The 18,425-nt window shown below is 48.2% G+C and overlaps 1 protein-coding gene across 3 annotated transcripts; it reads left to right on the top strand.

Annotated features, from left to right (window-relative positions):
- The first annotated feature begins 4,627 nt into the window (after positions 1 to 4,627).
- LOC129529560 (zinc finger protein 74-like) lies at positions 4,628 to 16,860 on the top strand. Of its 3 annotated transcripts, none has more exons than XM_055374903.2 (5): positions 4,628 to 5,162; positions 5,826 to 5,911; positions 11,144 to 11,270; positions 11,789 to 11,884; positions 16,226 to 16,860. In XM_055374903.2, exons 1-5 carry the CDS (start codon positions 5,129 to 5,131, stop codon positions 16,501 to 16,503), a joined length of 621 nt encoding a protein of 206 aa, XP_055230878.1. In that variant the 5' UTR covers positions 4,628 to 5,128; the 3' UTR covers positions 16,504 to 16,860. The 3 variants fall into 3 exon arrangements, with proteins under 3 accessions (XP_055230878.1, XP_055230880.1, XP_055230879.1); XM_055374905.1 differs by lacking the exon at positions 16,226 to 16,860 and adding an exon at positions 14,225 to 15,378 and having other exon boundaries at positions 4,649 to 5,162; XM_055374904.1 differs by lacking the exon at positions 16,226 to 16,860 and adding an exon at positions 12,759 to 14,218 and having other exon boundaries at positions 4,649 to 5,162.
- Positions 16,861 to 18,425: the final 1,565 nt, after the last annotated feature.

Here is an 18,425-nt window from a genome sequence, read left to right as displayed (position 1 = left end):
CAGTCCTTCATATTTATTGAGTAGAAAGAGCAGGGAACAGGAGGTAATGATTGGTCAGCTTCTCAATTGATCACAGGTTCACATTATTGCTAACAGGCTTCAGATGTGCCTAATCTCAAGAAACGCCGCGCCTGGGGCATGACTGCCCTCAGCATTCCCTCTGGGTGGCAGACGCAGTTTGCCAACATTCTGCATTCATGAGAACAGTTTACTGTTTACTCATATAACCTCCAGTGGTACACAGAGTTGATCATGACCCTCCCTCTTTCGGCCTACAACATCACATGAATCCAATGAGTATTGGTTGGTAAAATGCCTATGACTAGTCATCTTCATCTATGCAATTAAATATTAATTCATCAAACACTTCAAATGTAAGCAATTAATAATTAGTGAATGAAAAGTACATAATACATCAATTAGAAAAAAACTCTATTAAAAAGACATTTGTGTGATAAAAGAGATTGCCATTTTTGTATTTTTCCACAAAGTTAAAGAAAACTAAGTCAGCTTATACAAGTGAATTTTAAAAGCCTTTAGGCCAGGCATAGTGGTTCATGCCTGTAATCCCAGCACTTTGGGAGGCCAAGGTAGGCAGATCACCTGAGGTCAGGAGTTCAAGACCAGCTTGGCCAACATAGTGAAACCCATCTCTACCAAAAATACAAAAATTAGCCAGGCGTGGTGGCAGGTGCCTGTAGTTCCAGCCACCAGGGAGGCTGAGGCAGGAGAATTGCTTGAACCCGGGAGACGGAGGTTGCAGTGAGCCAAGATGGTACCACTGCACTCCAGCCTGGGCAACAGAGTGAGACTCCATCTCAGGAAAAAAAAAAAAAGGGCATATATATCCATTATTTCACTGGGCCTTCACACAGCCCTGCTGGTCAACCCTCGAGAATTGAGGAATCAGAGAACTTAGGAATCAGAACATGACCTGGGACTTCTTATGTAAGTGAGAATCTTAGGCTAAATGGTCTTGCGGTAAATGCCTTTCCCATCCTCAGAAGTCTATAGTGAGCAGAAAGCAGTAACAGCTTCCTCCCTTCCACTCTTCCCTTCAGGCTGGACACATCCCTGTCCCTACAGCCTTTGCAGAGACGCAGGTGACAGAGCACTCAATATAGAATCCCTGGGCTCACACTGGCTTTCCTACAGACACAGGGGATCCATGAGGCCCACAGTGACATACACATGTACACAAGGATGCACATACTGACGCTGATGAGCCCTGGAAGTCAACACAGAGTGGCATACAGAAGAACACATGCAGGCACACACACAGCCACAACTGGACCTGCGAGGTCTACAGCCCCACAAATGAAAAGAGGTGCATACCATCTCACAACAAACTAGAACTTTGAGAGAACCACACACACACACACAGGTCTACAAATTCACCTGAACAAGACGCCGTCCATAGTCACCGGCGTAAGGCATCTACTCACTATCACACAGAACACACTCAGGCAAGCAGACATAGATGATACATCCACAATCTACAGAGATGAACTGCAGAGTTACATGCACAGATATGCCAGTCATACATTCAGATCTGTGTAAACAGTGAGGCACACACACACATACACATGTGCACTTATACAGAAAGACTCAGACCCAGCCAGGCATGGTGGCTCAGGCCTGTAATCCTAGCACTTTGGGAGGTCGAGGCGGGTGGATCACGAGGTCAAGAGATCGAGACCATCCCGGCTAACATGGTGAAACCCCATCTCTACTAAAATTACAAAAAAATTAGCCGGGTGTGATGGCAGGCACCTGTAGTCCCAGCTACTCAGAAGGCAGAGGTTGCAGTGAGCTGAGATTGCGCCACTGCACTCCAGCCTGGACAACAGAGCGCAACTCCATCTCAAAAACAAAAAAAGAAAGACTCAGACCTGACCTGTTAGTCAACAGCCAGATGCCAACAGATAATCACATTAGACTCATCAGCAAGCACACCGTGCACACAAGTTCCACTCCCATGTACACGTTCCTGTCCCATGTACACAAGCCTGCACACAAACACGTATCCAGACTCCAGAACTGTTGAGACAGTGCCCACATACACACTCATAGAGTCACCTGTGCACAGGCGCACGTACACATTGTTTCCCAGAGGCACACCAGGACAGAAACACATAAGAAATGTGAGGCAAAAGCAGACCAACACCTACACCTGTAAGATACACAGAGAAACAAACACATACACAAACTTACACATAGACTCATGCACTGTGTAATCAACAGTTCTATACCCCACCAAGGCTCTTGTCCTGGTGTGTCCAGAATTGGTGGGTTCTTGGTTTCACTCACTTCAAGAATGAAGCCACAGACCCTCGTGGTGAGTGTCACAGTTCTTAAACGCAGCGTGCGCGGAGTTTCTTCCTTCTGGTGCGTTCGTGGTCTCGCTAGCTTCAGAAGTGAAGCTACAGACCTTCGCAGTGTTAACAGCTCATAAAGGCAGCCTGGACCCAAAGAGCTAGACACAAAAGTTCTCCACGTCCCCACTAGATTAGCTAGATACAGAGTGTCCACTGGTGCATTCACAAACCCTGAGCTAGACACAGAGTGCTGATTGGAGCATTTACAAACCTTGAGCTAGATACAGAGGGCCAATTGGTGTATTTACAATCCCTTAGCTAGACATAAAGGTTCTCCAAGTCCCCACCAGAGTAGCTAGATACAGTGTTGATTGATGCATTCACAAACCCTGAGCTAGACACAGGGTGCTGATTGGTGTGTTTACAAACCTTAAGCTAGACACAGAGTGCCCATTGGTGTATTTACAATCCCTTAGCTAGACATAAAGGTTCTCCAAGTCCCCACCAGACTCAGAAGCCCAGCTGGCTTCACCCAGTGGATCCCGCACCGGGGCCGCAGGTGGAGCTGCCTTCCAGTCCCGCGCCGTGCGCCCGCACTCCTCAGCCCTTGGGTGGTCGATGGGACTGGGAGCCGTGGAGCAGGGGGCGGCGCTTGTCGGGGAGGCTTGGGCCGCGCAGGAGCCCACGGCGGTGGGTAGGCTCAGGCATGGCGGGCTGCAGGTCCCGAGCCCTGCCCCGCGGGGAGGCAACTAAGGCCCGGCGAGAAGTCGAGCACAGCAGCTGCTGGCCCAGGTGCTAAGCCCCTCACTGCCCGGGGCAGGCTGGCAGCTCCGAGTGCGGGGCCCGCTGAGCCCACGCCCACCCGGAACTCGTGCTGGCCCGCAAGCGCTGCGCGCAGTCCCGGTTCCCGCCCGCGCCTCTCCCTCCACACCTCTCGGCAAGCTGAGGGAGCCGGCTCTGGCCGCAGCCAGCCCAGGAAGGGGCTCCCACAGTGCAGCGGTGGGCTGAAGGGCTCCTCAAGCGCGGCCAGAGTGGGCGCCAAGGCCGACAGCGAGCAAGGGCTGTGAGGACTGCCAGCACGCTGTCCCCTCTCACTGGGTTGCTATTAAAAATGGGCGCTGAATATAAAAATTAACCGGGCGTGATGGTGCATGTCTGTAAGTCCCAGCTACTCGGGAGGCTGAGGTGGGAGAATAGTTTGAGCCCAAGAGATTGAGGCTACGGTGAGCCGTGATTGTGCAACTGCACTCCAGCCTGGGCGACAGAGTGAGACCCAGTCTCAAAACAAAATCAAACACGGGTGCTGCCCTGGGCAGGGGAGGTCTGGGCACAGCTGTGCTGATGTGGGCAGTGGACAGGTGTCAAGTGAGAGCCTGTGGCCAAGCCTAAGCTGCGGTTAAGGTGGGAGGCTGAAGGGTTTGGAGTGTGCACCACCCCGCCCCACCCCGGACCACCTCTCAGTAGGAATGTGGCAATGCACTTCGGTGCTGGATTCCTACTTCTGGCTGTGTGATTTGCGACACGTTACCCCACGCACCTGTACCACAACTTCCTCATCTCCCAAATGGGATGACAGTAGTTAGCAAACCTCCCTGCACTGCCGTGAGCATTCTGCCAGAAAAATGTACTCCAAGCTCTTGAAGTAGGCCTGGCGTGTGGTTGGTGCTCAGTACATATTCAATGTTTCTGTCGCTGGCGTCGTAGCTGTGTTCATGGCAGAGCTCTGTGCCGCCAGGACTGGGCCGCCACACAGACCTTCCTTTCCCGCCCCAAGGGTGAACTGTGGACAGGACCCTCTGGGGGGACTAGGCCAAGGCTCTCCACCTCTGGGGACCCCCGCCCATGGGCCTCAGATATGTGGCTCGAGAAGGGGGAGTGGGGGCAGGGCCCCTGGAAAACCCCTCGAGGCCAGGCCCACCACTCCCAATATCCGCAAGACCAGGGGCTTGAGTCTTTCCTGCAGACAGATGTGGGCAGGAACCCACCCGACTCCCAGCTACATGGGGACGTGGACGAACTAACAGGACAAATTTTAGTTCCTGGACACCGCCCTCCCAATATCCTCGCAATTAGACACCCATGCAGCGGCACTACACTGATCCGCACACGGAGATACACAGCGACATTCGCCCGCAAGAGCATGGCGGGTGCCGGAGCTCCCGGCTGTGGGCCCAGGCACTACATTTCCTAGAAGGATGTGCTAGATACTCGTTCGCGTCGGGACGCAAGCACCGGCCCGAACTCGCTCTAGGAAATGGAGTCTGACGCCTGCGCGGCGCAAACGCTCCCGGGAGGTGTAGTTTGCGCCCATTTCGCGCAGGCGCACTTTCCCGCAGCGGCCGCCTGCTGCTCTTTGTGGCAGTCGCAGTCCTTTTGTGGGAGTCAGGTCTGTCCACTTGCCGGTCCCTCAGACTGTCGGCGGTCTCTGTCCGCTTCGGGACCTGTCCGCTGGTCGCTCCGCGTCCGATGGCTCCGGGCCGCGGAACCTTAGGCCTGGCCCTGGTCTCCGAGCGCGAGTTCGCCGGGAGGAGCGTGTGGCGGGGGTGTGCCGGGGCGTGAGTGCGCCGGGCATGGGGCTGAGCCTGGTGTGGGGAGTGGGTATCTGCGGAGCCGGCCTGAACCCCACCTCAGCCGGGCGCGGGGAGGGGGCTCCGTGCGTGTGATCGTGCAGCTGTGAGCGCGTGGCCGCCCCGCGGGGCTCCGCTGCAGGCCCCTCAGCCCCAGGAGCAGGACTCGCTCTTCAGGGCCTGCCCTGGATCCTGGAGGCTACACAGCTGCCCGCTCCTCCCGGGGAGGCTGCCGTGGAGGCCATGGAGATCCCTGCCCCGGAGCCCGAGAAGACAGGTACAGCTTCACTCTTGTAGTCAGTATGTCTGTGGATTTGCACTTGAGGATATTGACACTCAGAGAGATCAGGCCAGTTTCCCAGAAGCATCCAGCATCTTTTTTTTTTTTAATGGAATCTCACTCTGTCACCCAGGCGGGAGTGCAATGGCTTGATCTCCGCTCACTGCAACCTCTGCTTCCCGGGTTCAAACTATTCTCCCGCCTCAACCTCCCAAGTAGTTGGGATTGCAGGCGCGCGCCACCACGCCCGGCTAATGTTTGTATTTTTAGTAGAGACGGGGTTTTGCCATGTTTCCCAGGCTGGTCTTAAGCTCAAGCGATCGGCCCCCCTCGGCCTCCCAAAGTGCTGGGATTACAGGCGTGAGCCATCGCTCCTGGCCTCCTGCTTCTTTCTTCCCCGTGCCCAATCATTTGTTCCCACTCAGACGTGCTTGATTGGGGGCAGCGGCTCTTTTCGTCATGAATTGGAGTGTCTGAGACACAGGCAGATTATTCCTCGATGCTGTTTCTGTTGGTGCTAGCTACTGGGTCTCGTTCCCCACCTGGCCTTGCTGGCAGGTTCTGCCTCCTCTCTGATTTTCACTTGTGCCACGACAGGTGGGCTTTAAGCTCAGCCGTGAGCCTGGTAGCCGTGACCTTGACTCATTTCTCCTTCCCCAGCTCTTTCCTCTCAGGATCCTGCTCTTTCCCTGAAAGAGAATCTCGAGGATATATCGGGTTGGGGTCTTCTCGAAGCCAGGTCCAAGGTGAGTGGCTGTGTGTTCTTCCTTCTTTATGAAGAGGGTTGGCACATTCCCTCCCCACCCCTGGATCGTCAGCCTTCCACAGACCTTCACCCGGGTACCTGCTGGCCAGTCCTCAGGAAGCTCTGGGCAGTGGGAACAGCTCCAAGTGAAGAGTCCAGATGTTGCCCGAGGTGTGCCCTCGAGATGTACTCTATTGAATGTCTCGCCCAGTCCAATTCAGTGGGTCAGTTGCTGGGGATCTCTCTGCCCAGCGCTGTGCTGGGATCTCTGAGGAGTGGTTTTAGTGGAATCTGAGAAAGTAGTTGACGGCTCACATGGGGTCGCTTTGCCTATCCACGTGTTGGCCAGGGGTTGGTGCAGATGTTTGCTGGGTTGGTTTACTGGGAGTGGAATCAGACAGGGGCACGTGGAGCAGCTCAGGAAGGGCTGGATTGCAGCACTTGGTTAAGAGTGGCAGTAGGGGACACATCCCTGTGTGCTTTCCTCTGTACCCGGCCCCTGGCATGGGGCCTTCATGGAGAGTCCTGGAGATTTAGAGAATCTGGGGGCTCAGCAAGGAATTGGCCCTGGGAATTTCTGCAGCCAAATGGGACCCAGATCCCTCCTTTTACAGACTGTGGACTCTGTTCCTCATTTTGTTTTTCTACCGCAACCACGTCACCCCATGGTTGTATTTAGAAGGGTGCAGTTGACAAAGAGAGCACAGTAGAGTGAAAGATCTGGAGGAATAAGGGGTCTTTGGGTTTTTTTTTTTTTTTTAGCATTTTGTGATTTTGTCAGCCTGCCACTCAAAAGAGGTGATGGCAGATTATAGCCAGCTAGAAACAGCTGCAAAACGTGTATTGTGAGCTGTGCCTCACTTCTGTAGTGTGTCACAATGCTTTATAGTCCTCAAGAAACTTGACAGTCAAATGCAATGCATGTTCCTTGCTTAGGGGATAGATCCAAAAAAATTGATAAAGGGCAGTTTGGGACAAGAGGAAATTTGAAAATGGGCTGTCTCTTAGGTCATATTGTATCAATATGAAATTTATTGCATGTGATAATAGTACTGTGATTATGTAAGAGAATATCCACAGGAGATACAAGCTGAAGACTGTAGAGTGAGACATCATGATGTCTGCAACTTACCTTCAAATGGTTCAGCAAAAAAAAATGTGTGTGCATGTATGTATGTCTGTATGTGTCTGTGCAGCTCCATCTAGGTGGTAGGGCCCTCGTGCATGTGATATTCCTATTCCTAAAATATTAGCTTGTTAGATCTTTGAATAACCAGTTGACTCTCCTGAGTACACATCAGCTTTGGCATTTTCTCTTGACAGTCTCATTCTCACTCACAGTTCAAGTTGTTCTGTCTCCTGGGACATCTTGTGTGGTCTGTTCTGACTTCTCTGCTAGTGTCATTACCACATTAGCATCTGATTCCAGTGCATACTGTCTGGGTTTTTTATTCCTTTCCCTGCAGAATGATGACACATTAGACATGGACTTCTCCCAGTGGCCAGAAATACCCATCAAAAAGGCCTGTGCGGGCCTCAGACCCTACCCTACTCTTGCTGATTTATGCTCCCCACACTGAAGCCATGTAGCATCTGACAGCCTCACTGGCCAACACCATATTCTGATACCTCTGGAGCTATTTTTTTGTTTTTCTTTCTTTTTCTTTTTCTTTCTTTTTTTTTTTTTTTTTTTGAGACAGAGTCTTGCTCTGTCGCCCAGGCTGGAGTGCAGTGGCACAATCATAGCTCACTGCAGCCTTCAACTCCTGGGCTCAAGCAAATCCCCCACCTCGGCCTCCTAAGTAGTTGGGACCAAGGTGTGTGCCCCCACACCTGGCTTGGAGCCTTGTTTCAGCCCCTTTTCTCCTTCCCTGGGCTATTGTCATCCTTCATGCCTGCATGCCTCAGTTAGGGGTGTGTTCTCAGCATTTGTCGTCATCTCTACCTCCTCATCTGAAATCCAGTGTTTTGGGGGGTAAGGTTTTATTGAGGTATAATTTATATACAGCACAATCATGCAATTTTAAGTATACAATTTGATGAGGTTGAGCAAACGTATACAGTTGTGTAACCAGCACCACAATCATGATATGGGACGTTTCCATGACCGAAAAATGTCCTCATGCCCCTGTGCATTCAGTCATCTCCCCTCTCCCCTTGGTAACCACTGTAGTTTTGCTATAGATTTTCCTCTTTAAGGATTTCATATGGAATTTATACTATGTGGTCTTTTGTCTCTGCTTTATTTTGCTTAGCATATGCTTTTGAGTTTATCCATATTGTTGTGTGAATCAGTAGTTTGTTCCTTTTTATGGGTGAGTAATATTCCATTTGTATTAGTCTGCTAGGGTTGCCATACAAAGTATGGCAGGAGGGCTTAAATGACAGAAATGTATTTTCTCACAGTTCCAGAGGCAAGAAATCTGAGATCAAGGTGTCAGCAGGGTTGATTTCTTCTGAGGCCTCTCCTTGGCTTGTAGATGGCCACCTTTTCGCTGCATCTTCACATGGTCTTACCTCTTCTATGTCTGTGTCCAAATTTCCTCTTCTTATGAGGACACCAGTTATATTGGATCAAGGCCCACTGCATTGAATTCATTTTAACTGAATTACTTCTTTAAAGAACCTCTCTCCAGGCCGGGTGCAGTGGCTCATGCCTGTAACCCCAGCATTTTGGGAGGCTGAGGTGGGTGGAACACTTGAGGTCAGGAGTTCAAGACCAGCCGGCCAACATGGTGAAACCCTGTCTCTACTAAAAATACAAAAATTTAGCTGGGCGTAGTGATGCGCGCCTGTAGTCCTAGCTACTCGGGAGGCTGAGGCAGGAGAATCTCTTGAACCCAGGAGGCAGAGGTTGCAGTGAGCTGAGATTGCACCACTGTACTCCAGCCTGGGTGACAGAGTGAGACCATGTCTCAAAAAAACAAACAAAAAAAAAACCTCTCTCGGAGTTACCGAGCATTGAGACATAAGAATTTGAGGTGAGGGGTATACAGTTCATCCCATTGCTCCATTGGATGGAGCAAACTGCTCCGCAGTTTGCTTATCCATTCACCAGCCAATGGACATTTAGGTTACTCATAGGCTTTTGCTATTACAAATAAACCCGCTATAAATATTTGAGTACACGTATGGCTGTGCATTTTAATTTCTCTTGCATAAATACCTAGGTGTGAAATTGCTGAGCCATATAGTAAATATATGTTTGTCAATTTTATTGATCTTTTCAAAAAACAATTTTTTTGTTTTATTGATTTTTCTCTATTTTCTGTTTTCCATTTCAGAGATTTCTGATCCTTATTATCTCCTTGGTGTCTTAAGATTGAAACTTACTTTACTTACTTTAGTGTCTTAAGATTGAAACATAGATATTGATTTGATACCTTTTTTCCTCATATAGCATTCAGCGCTGTAAATTTCTAAGCACTGCCTCAACTATATCCTACAACTTTTGTTATGTTACATTTTCACTTTTATTCAGCTCAAAATAGCTTCTAATTTCCCTAGTGATGTATTCTTCAGCCATATGTTATTTCAGAATGTGTTGTTTCATTTCCTAATATTTAGGGCATTTTCCAGATAACTTTCTATTATGGATTTCTGATTTAATTCTATTGTCATCAAAGAATGAACTTTGTGTAATTTAAAGTCTTTCAAGTCTACCAAGATTTATTTTATTTCCCAGAGTGTGGTTTATCTTGGTAAATGTTCCACATGCCCTTGAAAAAATATGTATTCTGCCTTTGTTGGTTAGAGTGTTATGTAAATATCAGTTAAGTGAAGTTGAATGATGGTGTTTTTTAATTGTTCTGTCAGTTTTTGCATTATGTATTTTGAAGCTCTTTTAGTAGATACATTTATATTTAGGATTGCTATGAGTTCTTAATGAATTGACTGTTTTATCATTATGTAATATTCTCTTTATCTCCGATAGTCCTCTCTCTGAAATCTACTTTGCTATTACTATAGGCACTTGAGCTTTTTTTTTTTAAATTAGTATTTGCAGGGTTTATCTTTTTCTATCCTATCACTTTTAACCTATCTTTGTATGTAAAGTGGGTTTCTGTAGCTTGCTTTTTTAATTCAGTTTAACAATCTCCACCTTTTAACTGGAGTGTTTAAACTATTTGCATTTAGTGTAATTATTAATATGGTTGGATTTACATGTCCTTTTTTTTTTTTCTTTTGACAGAGTTTGGCTCTTGTCACCCAGGCTGGAGTGCAGTGGCGCAATCTTGGCTCACTGCAACCTCCACCTCTTGGGTTCAAGCAATTCTCCTGACCTCAGGTGATCTGCCTCCTTGGCCTCCCAAGTGCTGGGATTATAGGCGTGAGCCACCCCACCCGGCCTTGCTATTAGTTTTTTATGTCTTATGTCTTTTTTGTTTCCCGTTTCCTCCCTTAATGACTTCTTTTGAGGTAAACACATACTGTTCTAATATACTCTTAATTCCTCTGATTTCATTAGTATTTTTCACCTTTTAGTTATTTGATTGGATGCTGGACATTGTGAATTTTACTTTGTTGAGTAGGTTTTTGGAATTCCGTGTTTCTGGGATTTGTTCTGGGATGCAGTGAAATTACTTGGTATCTATTTGATCGTTTCAAGGATCAAAGCAAGTCTGGAGTTGGGTGGTGGCCAGGATGCCCAGGCCCAGGGGGAGCAGGCAGGAAGGATTGGAAGGCAGTCAGGTGAGGACTGCAGGTAGCCTCTCTTGGTCCCTTGGGGCACAGAACTTGCTGATATATACAAGGTTTCCTTCCTTAGAGTGTAATAACAGTTTCTAGTCTGGGTTCGGATCCTTTTGCATTAGTGAGCTTTGAATAGAGTTGCTGGGATTTTTGTACTATTAATATTCTCTCAAATTTTTGAGTTTGAAATTCTTGACTCCAGGAAGCATAGCATCTCACCCAGGACTTAGAGCCTGATACAACAGCCATGTACGGCTCCTGGGTCCCACCTCAAGTTGCCAGGGCCCTGTGGTGTCTATTCAGACCTGCTTTCCCAATCTAGAAGGTGGTGTGGGAATGCATGCCAATTCCCAGCCCCCCTCCCTGCCCCTGGTCCCCGAATTCAGTCATGGTCAGTGTCTACAGCACAACCTTCTGGCATGGGAGAAGGTCACCTGAGGTTAACCCTTTACTTGTAGGGTCCTTAATCAATCTCTGGCTCCTTTGGAACCATGGACACAGAATCAGTCCTGGGTGAGTGAGAACCTATATGTCATTTCAGGAATCGGTGAGTTTCAAGGATGTGGCTGTGGACTTCACCCAGGAGGAGTGGGGTCAACTAGACTCCCCTCAGAGGGCCTTGTACTGGGATGTGATGTTGGAGAACTACCAGAACCTTCTTGCCCTAGGTAAAATTCCCCCAGCCCCAGGCTGGGTGTCGGCTGTCAGCCTTCTTCTGCATGGTAGATATTAAGGAGGATCCCTTCAGTGCCGGCCCTGGTGCCAGATATGTCATGGGGTGGGAAGCAAGGCCTGTGCCTTGGGGCACTCATGGCCAGGGGCCTCGGCCACACCAGAAGTCCCCAGGGGACAGCGTGAGAGCTGGTAGCATCCTTGCTTGGTGTTTCCCCTGGTCCTGGGATGGGGGCAGGGAGAGGAGAGAAGAAGGTGGGACCCTGGAGCCCAGCTGGCTCTGTAACGGTCCTCGAGCAATGAAGTAAGGACGTCAGCACACGTGGGGTCTTCAGAGTATACACTGGGATTTGGGTTCCAGTCTGAGACCCTCACCGCTTTTGGCCCAGAGGACCTCCTGTTCCCAGAGCGGGTGTCCACTTCACAGGCATTGTCCTTGTTAGGGGGCGGCCTGTAAGGTCAGCTGGGCCTGGAGAGCTGCAGCATGCCCAACCCACTTTCTCTCCACGAGCAGGACCTCCACTGCACAAGCCAGATGTGATCTCTCATCTGGAACGAGGCGAGGAGCCATGGAGCATGCAGAGGGAAGTCCCCAGAGGGCCCTGTCCAGGTGAGCAGAGGCACAGGTGGAAGGGTGCCAGCCCCAGCACCCCTGGTGGCACCTCCTCCTATGGCCCCTATTTTCCTCCCTCAGTTTGCCCCGGCTCCATCTCCCCTTCTCAGGTCCCCCGCCACACCCTCCCGCCCGCCTCCCTTCAGCACGTACTGAGCACTGCCTGTGTGCTGAGACCTGTTCTGGGATACAACAGGGAACAAACCTGGCCACTGGGACCAAATGGCCACCTGCTGATGGGGATGGGGAGGCAGGAATAGAAATATTGAGCCAGTGGTGTTGGCTGGGCAGCTGGGGGTGTGGGACTGGGGGCAGGGGGCCACCAGGGAAGGGGCGGCTGGCGTTGGTCAGTGTCAGGGTCAGCATCAGCATCAGCATCAGGGCCAGCGTCAGCGTCAGGGTCAGAGCCAGCATCAGTGTCAGGGCCAGCGTGAGCATCAGCATCAGGGCCAGTGTGAGCATCAGCGTCAGGGCCAGTGTGAGCATCAGCATCAGGGTCAGAGCCAGCATCAGTGTTAGGGCCAGCGTGAGCATCAGCATCAGGGCCAGTGTGAGCATCAGCGTCAGGGCCAGTGTGAGCATCAGCGTCAGGGTCAGAGCCAGCATCAGTGTCAGGGCCAGCGTGAGCATCAGCATCAGGGCCAGTGTGAGCATCAGCATCAGGGCCATCATCAGCGTCAGGGTCAGAGTCAGCATCAGCATCAGGGTCAGCATCGGCGTCAGGGTCACGGCCAGCATCAGGGTCAGGGTCAATGTCAGCGAGGGCTTCCAGGCTGTGGCCAAGATGGCAGCCCTCCGTAAGGGAAAGGGGACTGGGGTGGGTGTTGAGCAGAAGGTTGTCTGTTTTTCTTCTCCAACATTCTTTTTGTAGACTTCTCTTCTGAGTTGGTTGATAAATAAGTGATAAATTCGGCTTAATTTATTGGACAGTGACTGCTGAGCATGTTAGGTGTCTAGAAAGCTCAAGAAACACCTTTCTGTGGGAAAGGCAGCCGATAAGCTGTGGAGCACAGAACATGGGGGTCGGGGAAGGCAGCCCCTCCTCCATCCTCCTCCGCTGCCACACACCACCCAGCCCCAACCTGCAACAGTGGCTGCAGCCCCAGCTTTCTGGTCTTTATTTCTCACCCCAGCCTCTGATGCTTGCTTTGTCCTCTTTAACAAAATTACAGGTTTCAAAAAATTCATATTTTTGTTTGATTCATATATGAATATACTGAAAATGAGGCTGAAAGGTTACTGAAATCCTGCATAATCTTTCCACCCAGAGATAACGGTTCTCTAATAACTGACCACGTCACTGATTCCTCTGGGCCCTTCCTCTGTGTGCGGATAGACTTTTCTAAAGCTACATGTGGCCAGTCGTGATGGCTCACACCTGTAATCCCAACACTTTGGGAGGCCGAGGCAGGCAGATCACCTGAGGTCAGGAGTTCGAGACCAGCCTGACCAACATAGAGAAACCCTGTCTCTACTAAAATCACAAAATTAGCTGGGCATGGTGGTGCACGCCTGTAATCCCAGCTACTCGGGAGGCTGAGGCAGGAGAATCGCTTGAACCCAGGAGGCAGAGGTTGCGGTGAGCTGAGATCGTGCCATTGCACTCCAGTCTGGGTAACAAGAGTGAAATTCCATCTCAAAAAAAAAAAAAAAAAATTAGCTGGGCGTGGTGGTGAGCACCTGTAATCCCAGCTACTCTGGAGGCTTAGGCAGGAGAATTGCTTGAACCCGGGAGGCAGAGGTTGCAGTGAGCCATGATCGCACCATTGCACTCCAGCCTGTGTGACAGAGCTAAACTCCACCTCAAACAACTAAATAAATAAAGCCTTATGCACCCTCGGAAGCACAGCACTCATGCCGGAGTCTGGCTACCACACTGGCCATGGCATAGTGAGCATCCTCACGTGATGTTTACTGATTGCACAGTATCCCTTAGATGAATGTGCCCTGCTGTGTTGTTGGCCCTATTGCTGCCAAAACAACTTTTTTCTGGCCTGGGCCTCTTCTCTCTGCTCTGTGCACCTTCCCTAGACTCTTACCTCTCACTTGGTGTGGATGTGGTCTACACTATAGCAACACCAGCTGAGCTGCAGCCCTGTGTCACTGACCATCTCGTGGGCCTCTGCTTGCATGTCTAAAACCAGACTTGGAACTGGCCCTTCCTCCTCCCGTCCCTGTCTTTGTAAAAGCTTCCACCATCCACCCAGGCTTGGGTGTTTGCTGAGGTCTCATCCTCTCCCCCATTTCCTCTCTTGCCACCTTCAGTCAACAGCTAGGGCCATCAGTTTTAGCACCTAAATGGCTCTCAGATCTGCTGCTTCCTGTTCATTTTCACAGCCTTGGTTCCAGTCTGAAGTTGCCATTTTTCACCTGAATTATTCAGATGGCCTCCCTAACTGGCCTCCCTAACTGCTGGCTCCAACCACCTTGCACACCACCAAAGCCACCTTCAAGACAAACCATTATGCCAGGCACAGGGACTCACACATCTAATCCCAGCACTTTGGGAGGCCAAGGCGGGAGGACCACTTGAGCCAGGAGTTGGAGGCTGCAGTGAGCCGTGATTGCACCCCTGCACTGCAGCCTGGACAACAGAGCGAGACTGTGTCCCCGCCCTCTGCTTCCTCCGCCCCCCGTCAAGACACCATATGATCACGTCACCCTCTGTGCAAAAGGCCTTTCTTCCCCGGCTGTCCTCTGAGTCAGGCATCTGGTCACCTCGAACCCATCCACCTTGCCAGGGTCACCTCTCAGCCTTCCTGCCTCTGCGTGTCTTGTCTTCATCTTACTGTCTCACCTCTGAGCTTCTGCACATGCTGTTCACTCTCCACCTGGCTACCTGCCATGTGTGCCATGGCCAGTTCCACTTGCCCTGCTCTTCTGGATGGGTTGGGGACACAGGCAGCACCACCATGCAGCTCTGCCCGCTGCACTAGACTGCTCCCTTTTAAGCCTGGGGAGGACAGAATTAGAAATAAAATCTCCAGCGTCATTAGTTCTCTGTATATACTTTTAAATATCTTAAACATGTAATATTCATAAGTAATTTCACAAGTAGTTTAAGATTTGAGTCTTTAACCTAAATAGATATAGGATTTTGTGATATGCTGTAATATACAGATTTTTATTTATATATGGATAAAAATTTATATGTTTTTTCTGACATCATTTATTGAATAGTATAATTTTTCTACTGACTTTTAGTATCATATCTTTTATTACAAGTCCAATGTATTCAGCATATCTATGGATCTATTTCTTGGTGCTTCCATTTTTTCCCATTGTTTAACGGTGTATCACTGAGCCAAAGCAAACCATTTTAATTATTATAATTAAAACACATTTAAATATTGATAGGCTATTATTGTTCAAAATAACTTTGGTTCTTCCTTTCCATTGATTATTTTAATATGACTTTTCCAATCAAGTTCTAAAAAAATGCTGGTCGTATATTTATTGAAATAACTTTAATAAAATTAAATGAAAGATCATGTATTTGTTTTCTGAATTAATTCTTAGATACATTAATGTTTTATGTTACCATGAATGTGATATTATAATATAATATTTTTAATTGGTTGTTACTGTTTATAAGAATTTCATTTTCTTTTTACTTTGCCTTCATATCTGAAAACCTTGCTGATTTGATTAGTGCATCCACAAATTTTCTTGGATTTTCTATGGGTAATTACAAATCTCCACACAATGAGGTTGCAGTGAGCCAAGATCACACTACTGTACTCCAGCCTGGGCGACAGAGTAAGACACCATCTCACAAAAACACATAAACAAACAAACACAAACTCCACACAATGACAACGTATGTGTTTTCTTTTTTTCTTCCTCTTTCTATAATATTTCTTTGTCCTATCTTAAGTGAACTGGCCAGAAACCCCAAGACAATGATAAATACGAGCAGTGTCAACAGACATCTCATTCCCTTTCCTAGCTTTTATAAAAAATGACGATTATGCTTCAACGTTACATATGGTGGTGTCGATGGTTTTGTTATAGATAAGCTTATCAGGTTAAGAAATTTGTCTGCGTTTCCTAGTTTGGTATAAAGATTTTAATATAAATGAATGTTGTATTTTATCATCTTATTTTTTTCCTACATCTGCTAAGGTAATCCTGTGTTTTCCCTTTTTCAATCTCCTAATGTGGTGAATGACATTAAAATACCTTCTATTGTTAAAATATTCTTGCAACGCTGTATAGAACCAATGCCTTTATTCTGTATTGCTGATGGATTTTTGAAAAATATGTAGGTGGACTTAGTTTACTAAGGGGAATAGAATTTCTAATATATTTAAAATATTTTGCATCTATATTCTGAAGGACATTGGTGTGTCATTTCTATACCATCTGGCTATGAGAGGAGCCGACTGAAAGTCACACTGCCGGAGGAGGGGAAAGGTGCTCTTCTGTTTCTGGTGTCTGTAGCCATCTCCAGTGGTAGCTGCAGTGATAATAATGCTGCAGTGCTGACAGTTCTGGAGGGAGCAACAACAGTGATTTCAGCAGCAGCAGTATTGCGGGATCCCCACGATGGAGCAAGGGAAATAATTCTGGAAGCAATGACAATATCAGCTGTGGCTGTAGCAGCTGAGATGTGAGTTCTCACGGTGGCGGCTTCAAGGACAGTAGTGATGGTCCAATGGCGCCCAGACCTAGAAATGCACATTTCCTCGGCACTGGCTCCAGATGCTGAGCTCGGACAGCTGACGCCTTGGATCATCTGCCACTGATCTCTGGTCAACATTTTTATCACCCAACACAAAAGAAGCAGAGATTTATCAAGTTACTTAAACAACCTGACCCTTTCATCTTTTGCTACACGTACTCTTGTAATTGATCTCTCAATGAATTGTTTTCTGTTTAAAATATCTAGAATGTTTTCTGCTTCCTGACTTGATTCTAATATTGTATAGGTACTAGAAATGGTTCTAGAAATAGATCTTTATAGATGAGAATCTGGAAGTGGTTTGCTGACCTGTTTCAGTCTGAATGAATTCCTGACCTTCTTGTCGGGAGGAGACAGAAACCTGATCATCTGTAGTGTACGGTGGTATCATGATTACTGAAATCATCAAATGTGGTTATTGGGAATGATGTGTTTTTTAAAGTGGTACATGAGAGGTATAATTGCTATTGTAGTTGACTGTTGAAGTTATAATTTTGTCAACATGGTCTGTAACAGTGCAATGTAGTCGGCCCGGTGTGGTGGCTCACGCCTGTAATCCCAATACTTTGGGAGGCCAAGGTGGGCCGATCACGAGGTCAGGAGATCGAGACCATCCTGGCTAACACAGTGAGACCCCATCTCTACTAAAAATACAAAAAATTAGCCGTGTGTGGCAGCACACGCCTGTAGTCCCAGCTACTCGGGAGGCTGAGGCAGGAGAATGGCGTGAACCCGGGAGACAGAGCTTGCAGTGAGCCGAGATCGCACCACTGCACTCCAGCCTGGGCGACAGAGCAAGACTCCATCTCAAAAAAAAAAAAAAAAAAAAAGTGCAATGGAAAGCTGGTAGAAAATGGACATTGTTTAAAGACCAAAACAACCACACTACTTTGCTAATCCCTATCAGCTAAAGCCTAGAGAATATATGAGGCATAGATTTACATGGTGTTTGACTAAGGCATGCAGAATATAATCTTGACATAGGCTAAGTTTGTCAACATAGATACATAGAGATTCTGAAGTTAAAGTCTTAGCCCAAGAAGTTAGAAGGGGTGCTCAAGTTTGTTTGTCTGACAGAAACTGCGAATCCACACTGGCCTGCTTATTTTGAGGTTGTGTTGCCAGAGCTTTCCTAGCATAATAAAGAGAGGTGCAGACAAAGGAATAGGAATAGTAGGAGGTGGGGGTAAAAATATCAGGTGTGATCCACATGCCAAGCTGAGCCCCACTGTGTCCCACAGGAAGCCCCAGAAGATGTTTCTCTAAGAAATTAAGGATTCATTTGTTGGGGAGAGCTGCTGGCATGCTTGAAAAGTACTGTGATGGCTGAATTTTGTGGGCTTGGGGAGATTGCAGGTTCTCTGATTTCAAGGGGAATGATGTGATCCTAGAGTTGCAAAGAACAAGTGACAGTGGAGGTGCTTATGCTTTGTGACTGCACTAGAGACAAGGAAGACACAACTAGAATAATGGGGAGCAGGAATGGAGCGGCCAACAGAATATCTGACTGTTAGGGATCTTTGATGAAGGCTGATTCTCAGGGAGTGAACTAGATCAGTGACCAACTATTTGTCTTTATATAACTGGGTAATGTGGATGGATTCTAATAAAGGGACTACTTACAGCACAGCAGGAAAGACACAAAGAAACCAGACAGAAGAGTGTAAGTAGTAAGGGGCCAAGCAGTCACCTGACTAGAGACAGTGCCAGCTTGCCAAGAAGGCACCAGACAGAAGCTGTGATCTTCAGCAAAGGGACACAGTCTGCCTGTGCTGACCCTGCAGGGGCAGAGGTGGGGGATAAACACACTCTTCTCTCACCTATCTTCTGCCACCCCCTCCATTAGCTGAACCC

The sequence above is a fragment of the Gorilla gorilla genome, chromosome 23, assembly GCF_029281585.2.
Source record: "Gorilla gorilla gorilla isolate KB3781 chromosome 23, NHGRI_mGorGor1-v2.1_pri, whole genome shotgun sequence".
NCBI lineage: Eukaryota > Metazoa > Chordata > Mammalia > Primates > Hominidae > Gorilla > Gorilla gorilla.
The sequence above is the reverse complement of the archived record's forward strand: the minus strand, read 5'-3'. Positions and strand labels throughout refer to the sequence as shown.